The following is a 16,623-nucleotide window of genomic DNA, read 5'->3' on the forward strand; positions in this document are numbered from 1 at the left end:
ATATTTGCATGTGAAGCAACAAAAGGAACAATGCGCTTCCCCGTCAATACATTGACTAGTAATTCAAAATTAAACATGTGACTAGTTTCTTACGTTACGTTTTCCCCTGGTTTAATTCCCCACCCAATGATCTACCATTCCGTGATATCACCGGTACTCTGCCGGAGTTTTCACGCAAAACAACGATCAAATCCACAAACGCACTAAGTATATATTTGTACGATTTCTTATCGTTCAAATTAAAATAACAAAACAATAGCTCTTCCATAAATTCCCAATTGATTTTACCTTGATCATTCAGCCTCGCCTCCATCATCTCTTGCATCGATTGCCTGAAATCATCGTACGGACTTGGAGAATATGTTACGACTGTAATAAAATCATTTGCACTCAGTGTTTCCTTTGATCCATCAGAGGTACTAATTGCCAATGAATCATTTGAAGTAGTATTTGTCGTAGCTGAGGTTGATCCAGTGTCGTCTGAAACTGTCACGCTTGTCCGAGCTTCTTCAATTAGGGAACTTGACGAACCACGTGCCACAAAAAACCGACGAGACCCGCTAATATTTGATGGCGGTATGACATATCTGTTGAAAATATAATTAAGTAATTAAAAATGTATTTTCTCTGATGGTTTACATTTTTAGATTAGATTGTCACACCGTTGAAGAAGGTACAAATTAAAGTAGGTCATTCAAATTTCACTGTCACTTATTACGAATCGAAGGGAATAGTAAAAGCTTTTAGATGCAAATGTATATACCTTGGGGACTCGAACAAAGAATTTGAAGCTCCTGCATTTTCTTCTTTCTTTGGAGCAATATTATCTTCTTTCTTGCCTTTCTTCACGATGTTGTTGTTGTTGTTATTTGGTTTATTACTAGTATTGACTTCGACTTCACTATCATCATCTTTAGAATAAAAGGATTTGAAGTTCTCAAAGAGGAAACGATCTATATCTGCAAGTGTAGCAGCGTCATCTTTGCCTTGTGCTTGCTTTTCTTTGCGATGAACGGCCGAGAACGACGGCGTTTTGGGGTGTCTACACCCACGGAGCAACCAGCTAGTAGAAGATGAGAGAGTCTTATTGACGGAAGAATTAGGAGGTTGTGGGGAGGGTTTATGTTTGATCTTTGAGAGGTAATCTGAAAGAGATTTTTGAAGTTGCTTAGGCATTATGTTGATGTCTTTGTTTTTGCACTTTCTCTGCTTTGTGTGTAACTTAATAGAAGCAGGATTTGGTGTACTTTTATTTTTACAAGATAAATAAATTAATAGGTGAGTGCTGAAATCAATGGCTTGTCTCAAAAAAAGAAGAAGAATGAATAAATAAATAAATGCCAAAGATGAAACGGTTTAAACATAATTAATTGATCAGTTTAATGAAGTGATTAATGGATGGTTATTAATTGCGAAGAAACGTACTAAGCTTTTGTCTTTGCTTATTTTTTAATTTAGAAGTGCATTAAATCGCAATTTTCTATTTTATTTTGTTTTGTTTAGTCCTACTATTTGACAAATAGCCCGAGATTCTCTTGAAGCTGAAAGTTTGAAACAAAGCAGAGTAATTTGTAAAGTATAGTTGGAATTGTTAAGGGTGTGTGCATTTTTTTCTTTCTAAATTTTAGCTAATGAAATACAAATACTCAAATGTAATATAGTATGATTAGAAGTAATTATAAAGAGGGAAAAATAGATAGGTACAAGTAAAATTAGCTTTCACTTGATTTGTACCCCTTACCTCAAAGACCTTAAGAGTTTCTATTTTGCAACTTAAGCGAAACTTCCTTGGCATTTATGTACGTAGTAATTAACTAACAGGGACGAAAGAATCTTTGCTACACAGCATGTTGCAACATTAATTTAATTTGACTTCTTCTTTTGTCATTTACATTAATTAATAAATCAGCGTTAATTAGTTGCCGATCATGAATATAGTGGAATATAAACTATAAAATTATTAAAATTACAAATGTAAAAGTTAGACCCATTGGTTATCCATTTTCTAAATGGATAATTGATTCTTATCCATATTTGATCCGTTTTTAAAAAGTTCATTATCCAACCCATTTTTTAATGAATAATATGGATGATTAATTGTTTTCTTTTAACTATTTTGCCACTATTAATTAGTAGTATGGTAATATTTGGATGATGCACAAAAACTAATTTGGTCAAAGAACATTCAGAGAAAGACTATTAAGCGCGAGAGAGAAATGTGAATTGCTTAACGCTGTACTTTGATTTTAGAAATGAGATTTTTACCTATCTATACCATATATCAAATCTTATTACCAAAAATGTTCATTATTTGTTATTTACCCGTGTAGTCCACACTTTTACTACAAATTATATACCAATCCAAAAATAGGTAGATTTTGCCATTAAAAAAGCCCTAAAATGAAGGCACCAGATCTGATGTGATTCTGTTAACGATTTTATTCGAATTTTGAAACTGAAGGAGATCTCTCTTCCTGATGAAGGCACCAGTTGCGTAATTCTCTCCTTCCTCAACAGAAAGAGATCTCTGTTGATATCAGCTACAACAAAAAACGCAATCAAATTGTACAATTACTGAAGAGAGACTATATCTGTTCTTCGTCTCAAATTGTACAAAATTGCTCTTCGTCGATATCAGTATTCAAATTGTAGAAACTATATCTGTTCTTCGTCTTTTTTCCTATCAACTACACGAAATCATGTCAAAAATCCCAATAATGCTGAAATCGAATGGTAATTGGGATAACTATGGCAGATTTAGAGATTTTGAAGTTGATGCCATTGTGGTAGATGATAATGCAAGCTACGGAATTCTCAGTTCTACAATTGCAGAACAATTATCGATTGATACATCAGATAAATTATAGAAATCAAATACATTGTGAACGAGAATTGTCCTCCAATGGAGATTAGGAATGATATGGGGGTTCGTGTGTACATGGAAACCAAAAAGGAGAATAAAAACTTAGGTTCGTATCCTTTATGTATAAGCGTAAGAGATTTCAATATGGAATTGGCAATCAACAATGAAAGCACCAGTGCAGGTATGTTTGATTCGACATTGCAGAGAGTTATGGTGTTACTATGTTATCTACAATATTACTACAATTACCTACAATTAAACTACAAAGCTCACATAGTACTGAAAAGGATAAAGCAATGTTGCTTTCAAAATTATCTACATAGAAACTACATTTATGAATTTATTGTTTGCAGGTTCGTCTGGATCCCTAAACTTACTTGAATTTCCATCCTCACCAGCTATAGAGGAATATCAAAGTGAAATAATAACTGAATCTACGCAAACATATATTGAAGAAGGACAAGTTTATCAGGACAAGCAAACAGTAGCTGCTGCAATGAAGAATTATTCAGTGATGCACAAGTTCCAGTTCAGAGTAAAAAGATCTAGTCATAGAAGGTATGTAGTTATTTGTGGATAATATATCAGCAAAATCAATGTATGATTGAAGATAGGTGGGTTTTATAAATTGTAGTTAAATTGTAGTCAGTTTGTAGTTAATTGTAGTTTTTTCATAAATTTGTGTAAATATTGTATTTCTTTTGTAGCTACTGGCTTATATGTGTTGCTGAAAGCTGTAAATGGCATTTCAAGGCAACGTCAATTAATGATTCGACAATGTTCAAGATAAGAAGTTTCAGCCGTCAACACACATGCTGCCTAATGGACGAAACATTCATACAGCGCAAACGTACTGCAGCAGTACTTGGTAGCATGGTCGTTCCAAAGTATTGTGATCCTAAGACTGTTTACACACCAAAGGACATACAAACTGACATGTTATCCGAACATGGACTGAACCTAAGCTACATGCAAGCATGGAGAGCAAAGGAAAAAGCTTTACAGTTTTTGAGAGGGAATCCGTGTGACTCCTACAACAAATTACCCAAATATTTTTATATTCTTGAGAAGAATTATCCTTGTTCTGTTGTTAAATTGAAGAAGGCAGCAGATGATTGCTTCTTATACGCATTTGTTGCTCTTTGTACATCAATAAATGGTTGGCAACATTGTAGGCCGGTAGTAGTGGTTGATGGGACATTCTTAAAGTCAGCCTACAGGGGGATTATGCTGACAGCAAGCACCATGGATGCAGCAGGTAATTAATGGAATAATTTTGTACTTATTTTGTAGACAGTCTTTAAAATGCAGTTAAATTGTAGTTATGTTGTAGTTATTTTGTAGTTATATAAAAGAATGTAGTTAACTTGTCTATATTCTCAATATATATTGTAGTTGTTATTTAATCATATTTTATGTCTTAAAAATGTAGGTACTATTTTTCCCTTGGCATATGCTGTGGTTGATTCTGAAAACGACGCGTCTTGGAAGTGGTTCTTTGAGCAATTCAAGGAGGCATATGGTGAAAGACCTTCAATGTGTGTTGTTTCAGATAGGCATGAGAGTATACTGAAGGCAACATCAGTTGTCTATCCGGGCATGGCACACTACTCTTGCATGTGGCATATATGGACAAATATAAGGTCAAAATTCAAGAAGGGACATCTACAATTACATGAATTGTACTTTGCTACAGCACGGTCATACACTCTGGATGAATTTAATGAAAGGATGTTGAAGATTGAAGAGGTAGACCTGCGTGTAAAGTCTTACCTATATGATATTGGCTATCATAGATGGTCAAGAGTACATGCAACGGTGAATAGAACTTTTACTATGACGTCAAACATTGCCGAGTCGTTGAATGTTGTAACAAAAGATGCAAGAGAGCTGCCAATATTTGATATATTTGAGTATATGAGGACTCTTCTTGAACGTTGGACAAAAGAAAAGTTATCGAAGGTAAAGGGTACTTTCACATACCTTGGTCACAAATACAACAAAGAATTGGAAGACAACAGTACATTATCTCAGAAACTAAGGGTAAGATATTTTTTTGTTGCAGTAGAATCAAAAAAGTACTAGCTGCAGTGTTTCCAGATTGTAGTTAAACTGTAGTCAAATTGTCGGTAATAATAGTTTGTAGATGAGCTGTAATATATTTGTTGCTGATTTGTAGGTAAATTGTTGATAATCCATTTTAATGATTGATGTATTATTATTTCTGTTTGGTCTTCAATTGTAGGTGAGGGCTTCAACAGATCATATACATACTGTGTTAGATGGTGTGAAGCGGTACATTGTGCGTCTAGAAAATAAAAAATGTAGCTGTGGACAATTCCAACTTGATGAACTTCCATGTGCGCATGCTTTGGCAGCATTAAGGCATAGGAATGAAACATACGAAAACTATTGCTCTCCGTATTACACAAGGAAGAGCCTTCTGCTTACCTATGAAATGCCAGTAAATCCTCTTCCTGATGAAGGCAAATGGGATGTGCCACAACATATTTTGGATGAGGTAGTAAAGCCACCGGCGGGGAGATAAAAGGCAGCCAGGGAGACCTCACAAGGAAAGATATAAAACATTTGATGAAATAAAGTCAAAGAAATACAAGGTGTCATGTGGCAATTGTGGAGGTGAAGGGCATAACAAAAGAACTTGCAAGAATGCGCCGAAAAAGAAATGAATATCATGTAGTTAGAATAGTTATTCAAAATAAATGTTAGTGAGCTCAAATTATCGGATTTTCTTGTGTAATTGTTTAAGTTTTTGAAGATGAATAAGAAGTATAAACATCAATTTGTGTATCTGCACTATTTATGTTTTTATGTATTCTGTCAAGCATCTAAAGTTGTTTTTTTTATAGAATAGTTAAACTTTAATATTTACTGTATACAAAAAAACTGATATTAATAAAGAATGCATTCAACGTAAATTGTATCCAGATTGTAGTGAATATGTAGTTTAACTGTGTTAGAACTGTAGTCCTGTTATTCATATGTAGAGGAGTTGTAGTTAAAATGTAGTTTAACGTAGTTTAAATGTAGATAAATTGAATTTTTTTGATAAACTTTGTTGATAAAAGATGGCTAAATTATTTATATGATTCCTGTATTTATTTTATCTTTATGCTGTGTAACAAATGACAGTTATATACAGATATTACTTGGCACTTGAAGGTATTTATAAAAATAACTTGAAGATTAAAGTCAAATTGTAAGACAAAGCTGTTGCTGTAAAAATGTAATCAGAGTACTCGAGTATAATGTAATCAACAAAAAGTGTTGTAGAAAACCAAAACGACATATTTCCTACATTGTTTTCCAATTCAACTACCAAATTTCACAGACCAAACTAGGAACACAATAGTCTATTTCTTCTTTCGTTGCACTCTAGTCCTCTCGTTTTTTGCCGGAGCACCCTTCCTCCTTGCTAGCCTGCCAGTAACCTCACTCTCACTGATTGACCCATCTTCTTGCTTCTTTGTTGCATAGTCCCACAGTAGAGCTCCATAGCGTCTACGGTGTTGGTCAATATCAGAAAGATCTTCCTTTGGGATTGCCAAATCTCCAAGGCTAACATACTCCGCAAATGCAGCCACAAATACACCACAATCGCTGCATAAGATGAGAATTTTTCATTATATAACAAATGATTAAAATAAAATAATTAAACATATAAAAAGGGAGATTATTTTTTTATACTGAGCCTTCCTTTTGTTGTGGAATCTCAGCAACCATCCATTGTATGTCGAGAGGGTCCGTAACTGGTTTCTCGATGTATGCCTTTGTGGTCTTGAAGTTAATGTCTTTACGTTTACCATAGAAACCAGTGCATGACAAATACAGAGGGATAATGATTGAAAACTTGTCAACCAATGTCTCAACTATTTTATGACGGTTTGCTCTCACCATGGAATCATAAACATAAAGTTGTCTGTCCTTTATGTCAAAAACTAGCAACAACCAATGGAAGTTCTCTACAAGGTTCACAGGTATGAGCACATAGTCAACAAGATCCCAGGCAACATTAGCAAGAATTCTGTACCCAAGAATATATTCTCCAACATCATCCTCGGGTTTAACAACCGAATACCTTTGTTCCGGTGGAGAACTTATGAACTTGTCATAGATTCTTTCAATCTTTGTCTTGAACAAGCAATCCGTGGTTGTGAACCTAGTATTATTGTTGGGGCCATATTTGCCTCTTTTTCGCAGATAATACATAATAACATCAATGTGCTGCCAAAATAGAATAAACATATACAATAAGGTACGGTGTAACCACACTTGTCTACAAAACAGCTACAGATTAACTACAATTTGAATTTATTAAAAACTCTAACAGATTGCTGCAAATTAGCTACACTATAACTACAGAAATATAACAGTTAGTCCAAGTACCTCACAAAATGTAATTTAATTGTAGTTTGTATGAACCATAGTGAACAAGTACTATATATACAATTGACCCATCAGACTATAAAATAACTACACATTAACTATGTCAATTCCTATTGTGAATGATTCTTTTCTTTATACTTACTGTGTTATTGATGACTTGTCCGGGGTGAGCAAGGGCATAAAACCAGTCCTTCTTATCAATCTTTTCACAACCAAAATCCAACCAAGGCTTGATTTGGTTATCCTTCTTGGAAAAGTAATATTTCCTCCTGTAATAACAAAAAAATATCAAATACAAAAAATTGACAAAATGAATTACAATTTTAAAGTATAAAAATGGTGAACAGACAGTGTAAAATGAAGCACTCATACCTCCTAGATACTTTATCACTACGAATGTATAACCAGTTGGTGAACCTTTCTGTCAATTCAGGATCTATTTTCACCTATGACACTTGTGAAGGGGTGCTTGAGGTAAATATTTTTAGGTCCAACAGATGTGCTGCCTCCAAAACTATACAAAGATGTGAAAGGTGATCGTGCATGTTTTCCCGGTTGCCTGGTTCTTCCGAGATGAACAAGGGTTGATTCATCTGGTATGGGCTCGCCATACATGACCAACTGTGATAAGTTTTCTAGCAGCTCAAAGTCATCCAATGTCAAACCTTTGTTGTCAATGCCTTCAGGAACAACTTTTTTATCAATGCCTTCAGGAACAACTTCAGTCACAGTCACACCGTGAATTGGCGACTGTGGAACTTCACCTTCTGTAGATAAATGTAGATCTATGTAGTTATGAACAATATTATGGAGTTATAGAGAATATAGAGAATATATTACCTACTTGTTGTGCCTCAGCTACTTCATCAATTACTGGTTCTTCCTCAATATTTCCTTGTATATGTTCTGCTGAAACTTCAGCTTGAATGAATAATTGGAAATGAGAATTGTAGATATATGTAGGAATATGTAGTTAAGGTGTAAATTATTAAAATTTTGCATAAAAACCTTATTGTAATGAAGGAATGGTTCTGTACCTGCTTTATATGCCTCAGCTGCTTCTTGGAAGTCAGGATATAAGTCAACATGTGGTTGAAAATGTTCTGGAGAAATTGTAGCTGCAACACATAGTAAAAAAATGATTAGTATAATTAAATAATGCTGTCTTGAATTTTGTAGATATGTATGTAGGAATTTTGTAGATACCTGTATTGCTTGTGCTTCCATGCAGTTGATCACCAGCATTGAACTGGAATTGCTGGTTGTTCTCTCCTTGATGTTGGTAATTATTTTTTGTTGAACTACCAGCAAACTACAATTTTGGGGAATATTTGAGACTACTTTATTCATATGTCTTAATTAGTCTTAGTACAAAATTATATGTAAATTCTTACCTTTGACTCGTCCAAATCAAACCTCTTGTTTATCACATTCATAACACCCTTCAAAGATTGATCTATGAACTCTCGAAGGCTTGAGAGTTCCTAAAAAACAACCTTCTTATAGGCATCTAACTTTCCATCAACCTAAAAATTAAATATATAATTAGTTGGTAATCTTATTCTAACTGCTACAGTTACACTACAATTCAACAAACTATAATTGTTATAGATTTATACCACAAATTAACTACAATGTATAACATACTATAATTGTTATGTAATGAAGTCAAAATGTAGCAAATTATGTCAATATATTGTAGTTATTCATAATACCTGCACAATCCCCTTTTCCAACTTCCTGAGTTTGCTACTGATAGATTTAATATCCTCTTGACAATCTGTATATTTGGGTTTAAATGATGGAGAAGCAGCAGTTGGAACATGTGATGGTTGAGCACCATGTTCATCTTCATATTGAATCTTGTCTGGCAGATTAAGCACTCCAAGCTCTTCTCCAGATTCAATCATGTTTGTGAACTGAATGATGAAAATAACAGTTAATTCAAGTGACAAAAAAAATGTAGATTCAATGTAGTTATTATGAATGTAATTGTAGCATCATACAAAAGTGGAAAAAAATACCTTGATCCACTCAGGCTTGATCATCTTCTCTTCAATTGCAGTTAACCAAATCTGCCCCTTTGTAGCTGACCATCTTAAAATGCGAGGTATAGATTCAGAACATCTCGTAGCAAGCTCGGTGCTGACGGACGAGCAACACTCATATAGCCACACTTGCAAGGCTAATGAGCATCCCCGTATCAGATAAGAATGTACATGGGGATTAAGACGATGTCAGACAGATTCAATAACCTGCTTGAAGGATTTGATACCCCATGGGTATGACTCAAAATTACCAGACTCTATTAGAAAGAACATAAACTTGTCTATGAAAGTCACATGGTCTTTATCAGAAGGACAAACAAAAAATTCCAACATATAAAGAATGCACAACTTCACCGCATCCACATCGTTTGCCCATGCTTTATTAGTCACTACATTTTTCAAATGCCATTTCTCAACCCTTTCTTTGTTCGGAAAATATGTATTCATTAAAGGGCTAACATAGGTGGAAGTGTAACCATAGTCTGAAAACTTATTCACACAATTAAGACCAGTTATCAACCCAAATTCTCTCAAGGAAAAATTCAATTTTTCACCCTTAAATAGTACTGAAAAATATGAGTTAGTAGACTTTGTCAATTCATACTTCATCAAAAGATGAAGTGATTGGTTTTGCATACAGATTGTGGGGAGACCTAATAAGTAACCAAAACAAGTTTTTTTGAAAACCCTTAAAGCATTCGGAGAGAGTAAAGCTTGTATCTGGCTAGGTATGCTAGGATCACACAAACTGTGGAATCTAAGCACACCATAATCAAAATTTTGTTGTGCAAAGTAAGGTCCATTCTGTAGAAAATATAAAATTAATGAACATTAGTAGTTTGCATAAAAAGGAAGCAGTAATCTACATATAACTACATAACAAATACAAAATATAACTAGAAGAAGAATAGCCTACCCACACAAACTAACTACATTTATACACTGTCTAAGAGTCACAGTTCCAATTAAACTACAAAATTGAGACAAAGAATCTACAAAACAGTTACTTCAAGTATCTCACATAAATGTAGATTAACTGTAGTTAGAATGAAGTTAAATATATGAGCTATACAGGCTACAATAAAAAATATCATATCTACAATTTAACCATCAGACTACACATCAACTACAAACTAACTACATTTATACACTGTCTAAGAGTCACAGTTCCAATTAACCTACAAAATTGAGACAAAGAATCTACAAAAAAGTTACTTCAAGTATCTCACATAAATGTAGATTAACTGTAGTTAGAATGAAGTTAAATATATGAGCTATACAGGCTACAATAAAAAATATCATATCTACAATTTAACCATCAGACTACACATCAACTACAAACTAACTACATTTATACACTGTCTAAGAGTCACAGTTCCAATTAACCTACAAAATTGAGACAAAGAATCTACAAAACAATCACTTCAAGTATCTCACATAAATGTAGATTAACTGTAGTTAGAATGAAGTTAAATATATGAGCTATACATGCTACAATAAAAAATATCATATCTACAATTTAACCATCAGACTACACATCAACTACAAACTAACTACATTTATACACTGTCTAAGAGTCACAGTTCCAATTAACCTACAAAATTGAGACAAAGAATCTACAAAATTAGGACAACACCACATTTTACCAAAATACACTTGAACAATCAAAGAAGAACAATGCACGTGTAAACATTATCTACAGAATGTAACAGTTACTTCAAGTGACTCACAAAATGTAGATTAATTGCATTTAGAATGAAGTTAAATATAGCAGCAATACAGGTTGCAATGAAAAATACCATCTCTACAATTTAACGATCAGACTACAAATCAACTACAAACTAACTACAGTTATAGACTGTCTAATAATCACAGTTCCATTAAACCTACAAAATTCCGACAAATAATCTACAAAATTAGGACAATACCACATTTGGCCAAAAAACACTTGAATACTAAATTAACACTTGAACAACAAATTTTTACAACCAAAATCAAACTACAAAACAGTGAGGAAACATAAATAGTGTTTACCTTTATTGAAATTTTTTGGTGAACCAATTTTGGTACTTTTTTTGAGGGTTTCTTCTTTTTTGGTTTTGATGAAGAAGGAGAGACCTTGGGTTTTTTCACAGATGGAACTTTGGGGGAATCATCTACAAAATCGTCATCTACACTCAACTCTTTCCCCTTGCGTTTGAGTTGTTTCTCGAGTAGTTTATCAACTCCACCAGCATCAACATCGTGCAAATGCTTGCTTCTCATTTCCGCACGAATTTGTCTAGGAGATGAAATACCAGTAGTTTGTTCACTTGCATGCGTCGATTGTGGGTTTTTGGGTGGTGATTTTGGTGTTAAAACACCCAAATCAAAGGTTGGAATATCAGCTAATATAGCTTTTGATGATTTTTTTGGGGAGTGTTGGTTTTTTTCATGATTTAGGAGTTGAAGACAAAGATGGAAGTGAATTCAAATCGTGGGGGATACAACTGAAGGTAATTAAGTGGAGAAGAAAGTGATGGTAATTATGGGTGAGAAGAGATTGTACGAGAATGGGGGGAAAACTGAAGGTAAATCGTGTGGGGGGGGGGGGGAATTAACTGAAGGTAAATCGTAGGGGGTGTGGGAGGGGGGGGGGTGGGAGGAGAGAGAGGCGGGTAAACGAAAAAACGTGAAAATACGGTCCTAAAATCACGCCTACAATAAATGAAGGAATAATTATACCCTTAATTTAAATTATGGTATATAAATGGTAATTTGGTATGCTTAAATGTAATTAACACAACCCTTAAACAATGAAGGTAATAAGGTTTGATATATAGTATAGATAGGTAAAAATCCCTTTAGAAATTCTTATCTCATGGGCTAATTTTTAAGATTGATTTATTTTTTTAGAACTCAACAGAGAAGCTCTATATTCGTAAGTAAAAGTTACTTAGAAATTATGTAGATGCAAGTAAAGCAAGGAGTCATAGGTTCGAAGCGAAAGAACAAAAAAAAATAAAAGAAGAAGAAGAGTTGCAAAAAGGACAGTCAAAGAAAGTAAAAAAGAAGAAGCTACACATTTATTCTCTAGCCAATATACATACATGAGTTAAACTTTTCTATAACAATCTCGTTTATTTTAATATTTTTTGGCTGCTGAATTAAAGTGTTTATAAAGAACATATAATATAACATAACACGAAATATTGATTCCAAAGAAAACTTAAATGGTATAATGAAGTGTTGTTATAAAGAAGTACTGTTATCGAGAGGTCTTATTATATATTACTACATTAATTATATACAGTATATAGGTATTAGTTTTAGGAGCGGTAATACAATATAGTTTTCCCAATAAAAAACTTAAAAGGCCAGATCACACTTTCTTGGGCCCCCAACTAAGAAAATGTTTACTCGACAGAAAACGGCCCAATTTGAAACTAGCCTACACTGGTCTAAGAGGAGGTATAACCGGAGAACACGACACGAAGCGCAGAGAAACAACAATACACATCAACAAAATTTTTGAGTTTTTTGTATTAAGGATTGAAGGAGCAGAGGCTATTGGCTTATCGAGATGAAGAAAAAGGTTGGTAGATTATGGAAAGAGAAGAAAGAAGGAAAAATATAATGGAGAAAGGTTCGGCTGGCATAGCACATTTATCATCTGGTAATTACCTCTTTTTTCATTCTGATCATAATTTGTTTTCATGAAAACGGATCATGTAAAATTGCTTATCTTTTGCTGAATTATAAAAAGATCATCTTTTTTTGTATTATTATATTTGAGTAGAGGTAATTTGGTGCAATTGTATCTCATGACATTGTTTATGGCGGGTTCCTCCCCCCCCCCCCCCCCAATACACACACACAAAAATTAATGTGCTCTTATTCTGTCTGTGATTTAACTTTTCTGCCTAGCAAACTTGCAGATTATTCAACTTGGGTAAAAAAAAAAAAAAAAAAGATGGCTTCCCATGCTTCGGAAATATCTCATTGCTCATTTGCTTGAGGCTTAGTAAACGTCAAGGGGTCGTAGCATATAGATTCTTTCTTTCAATTTTAGTGGGAAATTTGGCCTATAATAAGTTCAATTTTCAAATAGAGAAATAATGGGATTTAAGTTCAATGTATGTTTCGTTTATTGGTGGTAGTTATTACCAGGGGCAGCCCGACAAATTTTGAAGCCTAAAGCCGAATTTTATGAGGGGCCTTAACTTTTTTTTTCCGAAGTCTACTTTTCCAACTTTTTTTAGATGCAAAGTTGTTAATAATTTTCTTATAACCGATTTTCCTAATAAGTCTTTCTCAATTGACAATATAGCTAATCCATTAACCTCCTTGAGACATTTTTTATCATAGATAAAATTTTATCAATTTTTATTTTGAAAAACTTCTTTCCGCTGAAGCAACGGTAACATAAGTTATTAACATTATTTTATAAGCAATATTGACATTTGGAAAATAATCAAATCTTTTTATTTGATTGAGTATATCAATTAAACTGTTATCTTCTAATTGTACTATTTTTCTTAACACTTTTAATTCAGAAAATAAATCTAAACGATCAATATCGGATTGATTATTATGCTTTAAGGAACATTCAAGATTAAGGCAATATTTTTTCAAATTTTCGTCATCTAGCGATCATATTTTTTTACCGCTAAATAGAAAATCAAAAGTATTTTCATATGCTTCGAATTGTTCAAATCTATTTTGAAATAAAAAAAATAGCCTTGTCTACTATGTATAAAAAAGTAATCAACTCTAATAGATTCTTCGAGAGATTTTGAGATTTCATTATCATCATTCTCATCAAATTGTTTCTTCATATATATCACTCGTTTCGTATAAAATCGGGTTTGATATTCATTTCAAATACAATTTTCTTGGCAGAAATTATAGCAATTGCAAATCTTTCTTCTCTATATTTGTTAAAGAAAGAAATCAAACATTTTTACTTCAAATAACTTTTTTTTAAAACTTATATATAACCTATTAGGTGTAACAAAAAATGGGGCCCCACAAATGTGGGGCCTAAAGCAGTTGCTTTACCTGCTTTAGGGAAGGGCTGCCCCTGGTTATTACTCTCAGCTAGTTCAGTTTGAGCATCTTTAGCAAACAGTAGGTGATACTCCACCTACTGCTTTATTCCTTTGATGATTAGTAACATGTGGTATTGATGATGTATTCTGATACTCTAATCAGATTTTCTCTTAGTGAATTCCATGTAGCGTCTTTAAACCAGTATCTCTTCGAAAGCCACCTCGATAAGTTCTTTCCATTAATCATTTCTTCAATTTTTCTCGTTAATACTCATGAAAGGATGCATATTAGGTCTTAATTGGCTTTTTATGGAGGGCCCTTTGCTGAAAAAGGCTGGAAATACAGGACACTATCTTGGTTCTATATAATTTTTAGTTAGTCTATTTTGGAGCACCTTAGTTACAACTATTCAGAATTGTAGATGAAGAGATACTGAGGTAGAAAGGGTTTTATCAGCGCATACTAGCAAAGCTTGGCCGAGCATCCTGTGTGTAATATAGCAGGATTCCAATTCACTACTCTTCTGTATTTGTTTCTTCATGTCAACGTGGTTCAAATACAATTTTGCACTGCCTTCCATCATGGTACAACTTGTCCTCATAAAGTTCCTCGTTTTATTCTTGAAAGTAGAAAGGATTGTTGGAAAATGGTGAACTGGTTACTATCGAATTCAATTAAATATCTTCGTGTTGTCCAACTATTACTAGGACAATATCTTATGGAGTAGTTACAAGAAGAACAGGACATATGTTGATATAATTTCAACCAGAATAAATGAAATTGTCTTATCTAGTGGTTTTTGCAGCTAGCTTGGAAGGTGAGCATGATAATGAGATTGAAAAAATTTCTCAACCAAATTTATCCGGTTTAGGAGCAGGAGTGGAATCTCAAGTGCAAAGTTCTGATGGAGAAGTTGAAGCTAAAGGGGCTACAGCTTCACAGGCTAAGAATGAAGTAGAATCATTGTTAATCAAGCCATCAGTAGCTAAAGCATCAGAAGATGCCGAGGTGCTTCCAAGAAAACGCAACGGTTTCCTTCATTTATTTTCTCTTAGAGATATCAATTCATGCATTTTGATCTCTGAGAATAAAAGAGTCATTTGTTCTGTCATGATTTCGTTTTTAGTTGTCCTGTCTTATGCCCATCTCCCTCATAGTATAGCAAGGTCAAATAGCGTCATTGCCTCAAGGCCCCTTTATATACTGTTGCTAACTGATTTGACAATAGTGATTGCACGAATAATTCGCAAGGAAGTAGTTCCTGATGAAGAAAGACGCGAAGACAGACAAGGAGTGAATGATTTCGGGCACAATTGGGATGGAGCTCTAACGATATTGGAATACGGTTTGGTTCTCTATCAGACAATTCGTGCACTCTTCATAGACTGCAGTTTCTATTTGGTCATTGTCATATGTGGTCTGTCTCTCATATAATTGTCTCATATACTTCCCACAGAGCTAGTTTTGCTAATTCTTTTTAAGGTGGTGAAGAAGGAGTTCAAGAGAATTTGCTTTTTACCATTTATTCACTAACTTTTTGCTTGTATAATATGGCATGAGACCTCATGTTGTTTGTAGTTGGATCTGTTTTCTTTTACAAACTTGAGCATTTACCAAAACTATTCCTTCCTTTTTTTTTAACTTTTCCCTTGTACAGACAAAATCAGTGTTTCAGGACTTCCCCTGCATCATTGAATAATCATGTAGCATACTAAAATATGCTCAACACAAGCCTTTTCTCGTTTTTACCATGTATATTCATATTTGAACAATTTATATAGGTGGCTGAGCCCAGACCCCACATGTTGGGAATATACTGGGTCTGTTGTTGTTGTATATAAGTGGCCGAGGTCTTTGTTGTGTTATTACTCAGTTAATATTCAATCAAATGAGCATCTTGCATTCGCGATTGTAACTGTATACGACATATGTGAGGCAACGTGCAGTGGCGGATTCAACTATGAGTTCGTTGGATCCAGTAGAACTCAGTGTTTTGAGGTCGAGCCTTTTTAATATGTGAAAGAGACAAGTATATATATAGTGGATATACATCTTCTCAACTCATAACCCACAACGTCTTAATTCTACATTTGTTATTTGTTGTTAGGTGGTACTGTACAATAAATTGAAAGATGAGAGTTAGAAATTTCCAGGTCGGGGTATGCATGCCAGGGTTAGTTGAAAGTGTCAGATATGTATAAGAGGACAAGATTGTTGGTAAAAATTCCAGGTTTGATTAAATGAAAATGGGGGACCATTTGGACGATTCAAGTT

General features: G+C 33.9%; 3 protein-coding genes across 5 annotated transcripts; 2 read left to right on the forward strand and 1 right to left on the reverse strand.

Annotated features, from left to right (window-relative positions):
* Positions 1-94: 94 nt before the first annotated feature.
* Positions 95-1,226, reverse strand: LOC104224183 (transcription repressor OFP14). Its single transcript, XM_009775770.2, has 2 exons — positions 764-1,226; positions 95-587 (listed from the first exon to the last, which is right to left on the reverse strand). Exons 1-2 carry the CDS (start codon positions 1,174-1,176, stop codon positions 95-97), a joined length of 906 nt encoding a protein of 301 aa, XP_009774072.1. The 5' UTR covers positions 1,177-1,226.
* A 1,676-nt stretch (positions 1,227-2,902) lies between these two features.
* On the forward strand, positions 2,903-5,411 carry LOC104224184 (protein FAR1-RELATED SEQUENCE 5-like). The gene is made up of 5 exons (XM_009775771.2): positions 2,903-3,044; positions 3,217-3,421; positions 3,571-4,121; positions 4,296-4,906; positions 5,109-5,411. The coding sequence occupies exons 1-5, from the start codon at positions 2,903-2,905 to the stop codon at positions 5,409-5,411; spliced, it is 1,812 nt and encodes a 603-aa protein (XP_009774073.2).
* Positions 5,412-12,776: 7,365 nt separating this feature from the next.
* On the forward strand, positions 12,777-15,990 carry LOC104234553 (uncharacterized). Of its 3 annotated transcripts, none has more exons than XM_009788128.2 (2): positions 12,777-12,973; positions 15,143-15,990. In XM_009788128.2, the coding sequence occupies exons 1-2, from the start codon at positions 12,904-12,906 to the stop codon at positions 15,781-15,783; spliced, it is 711 nt and encodes a 236-aa protein (XP_009786430.1). In that variant the 5' UTR covers positions 12,777-12,903; the 3' UTR covers positions 15,784-15,990. The 3 variants fall into 3 exon arrangements, with proteins under 3 accessions (XP_009786430.1, XP_009786432.1, XP_009786431.1); XM_009788130.2 differs by having other exon boundaries at positions 15,221-15,990; XM_009788129.2 differs by having other exon boundaries at positions 12,778-12,973; positions 15,155-15,990.
* The last annotated feature ends 633 nt before the right edge of the window (positions 15,991-16,623 follow it).

This window comes from Nicotiana sylvestris, chromosome 3 (genome assembly GCF_000393655.2).
Source record: "Nicotiana sylvestris chromosome 3, ASM39365v2, whole genome shotgun sequence".
NCBI lineage: Eukaryota > Viridiplantae > Streptophyta > Magnoliopsida > Solanales > Solanaceae > Nicotiana > Nicotiana sylvestris.

Excerpts from the sequence above, each read along its gene's own strand:
- LOC104224183 (XM_009775770.2), bottom strand. The coding sequence starts at position 1,176 with ATGCCTAAGCAACTTCAAAAATCTCTTTCAGATTACCTCTCAAAGATC. Across the intron at positions 588-763 it reads TCTTTGTTCGAGTCCCCAAG|ATATGTCATACCGCCATCAA; the intron begins GTATATACATTT and ends TATTTTCAACAG.
- LOC104224184 (XM_009775771.2), top strand. The coding sequence starts at position 2,903 with ATGGAGATTAGGAATGATATGGGGGTTCGTGTGTACATGGAAACCAAA. Across the intron at positions 3,045-3,216 it reads CAATGAAAGCACCAGTGCAG|GTTCGTCTGGATCCCTAAAC; the intron begins GTATGTTTGATT and ends TATTGTTTGCAG. Across the intron at positions 3,422-3,570 it reads AAAAGATCTAGTCATAGAAG|CTACTGGCTTATATGTGTTG; the intron begins GTATGTAGTTAT and ends TTTCTTTTGTAG.
- LOC104234553 (XM_009788128.2), top strand. The coding sequence starts at position 12,904 with ATGGAAAGAGAAGAAAGAAGGAAAAATATAATGGAGAAAGGTTCGGCT. Across the intron at positions 12,974-15,142 it reads CATAGCACATTTATCATCTG|TGGTTTTTGCAGCTAGCTTG; the intron begins GTAATTACCTCT and ends TGTCTTATCTAG.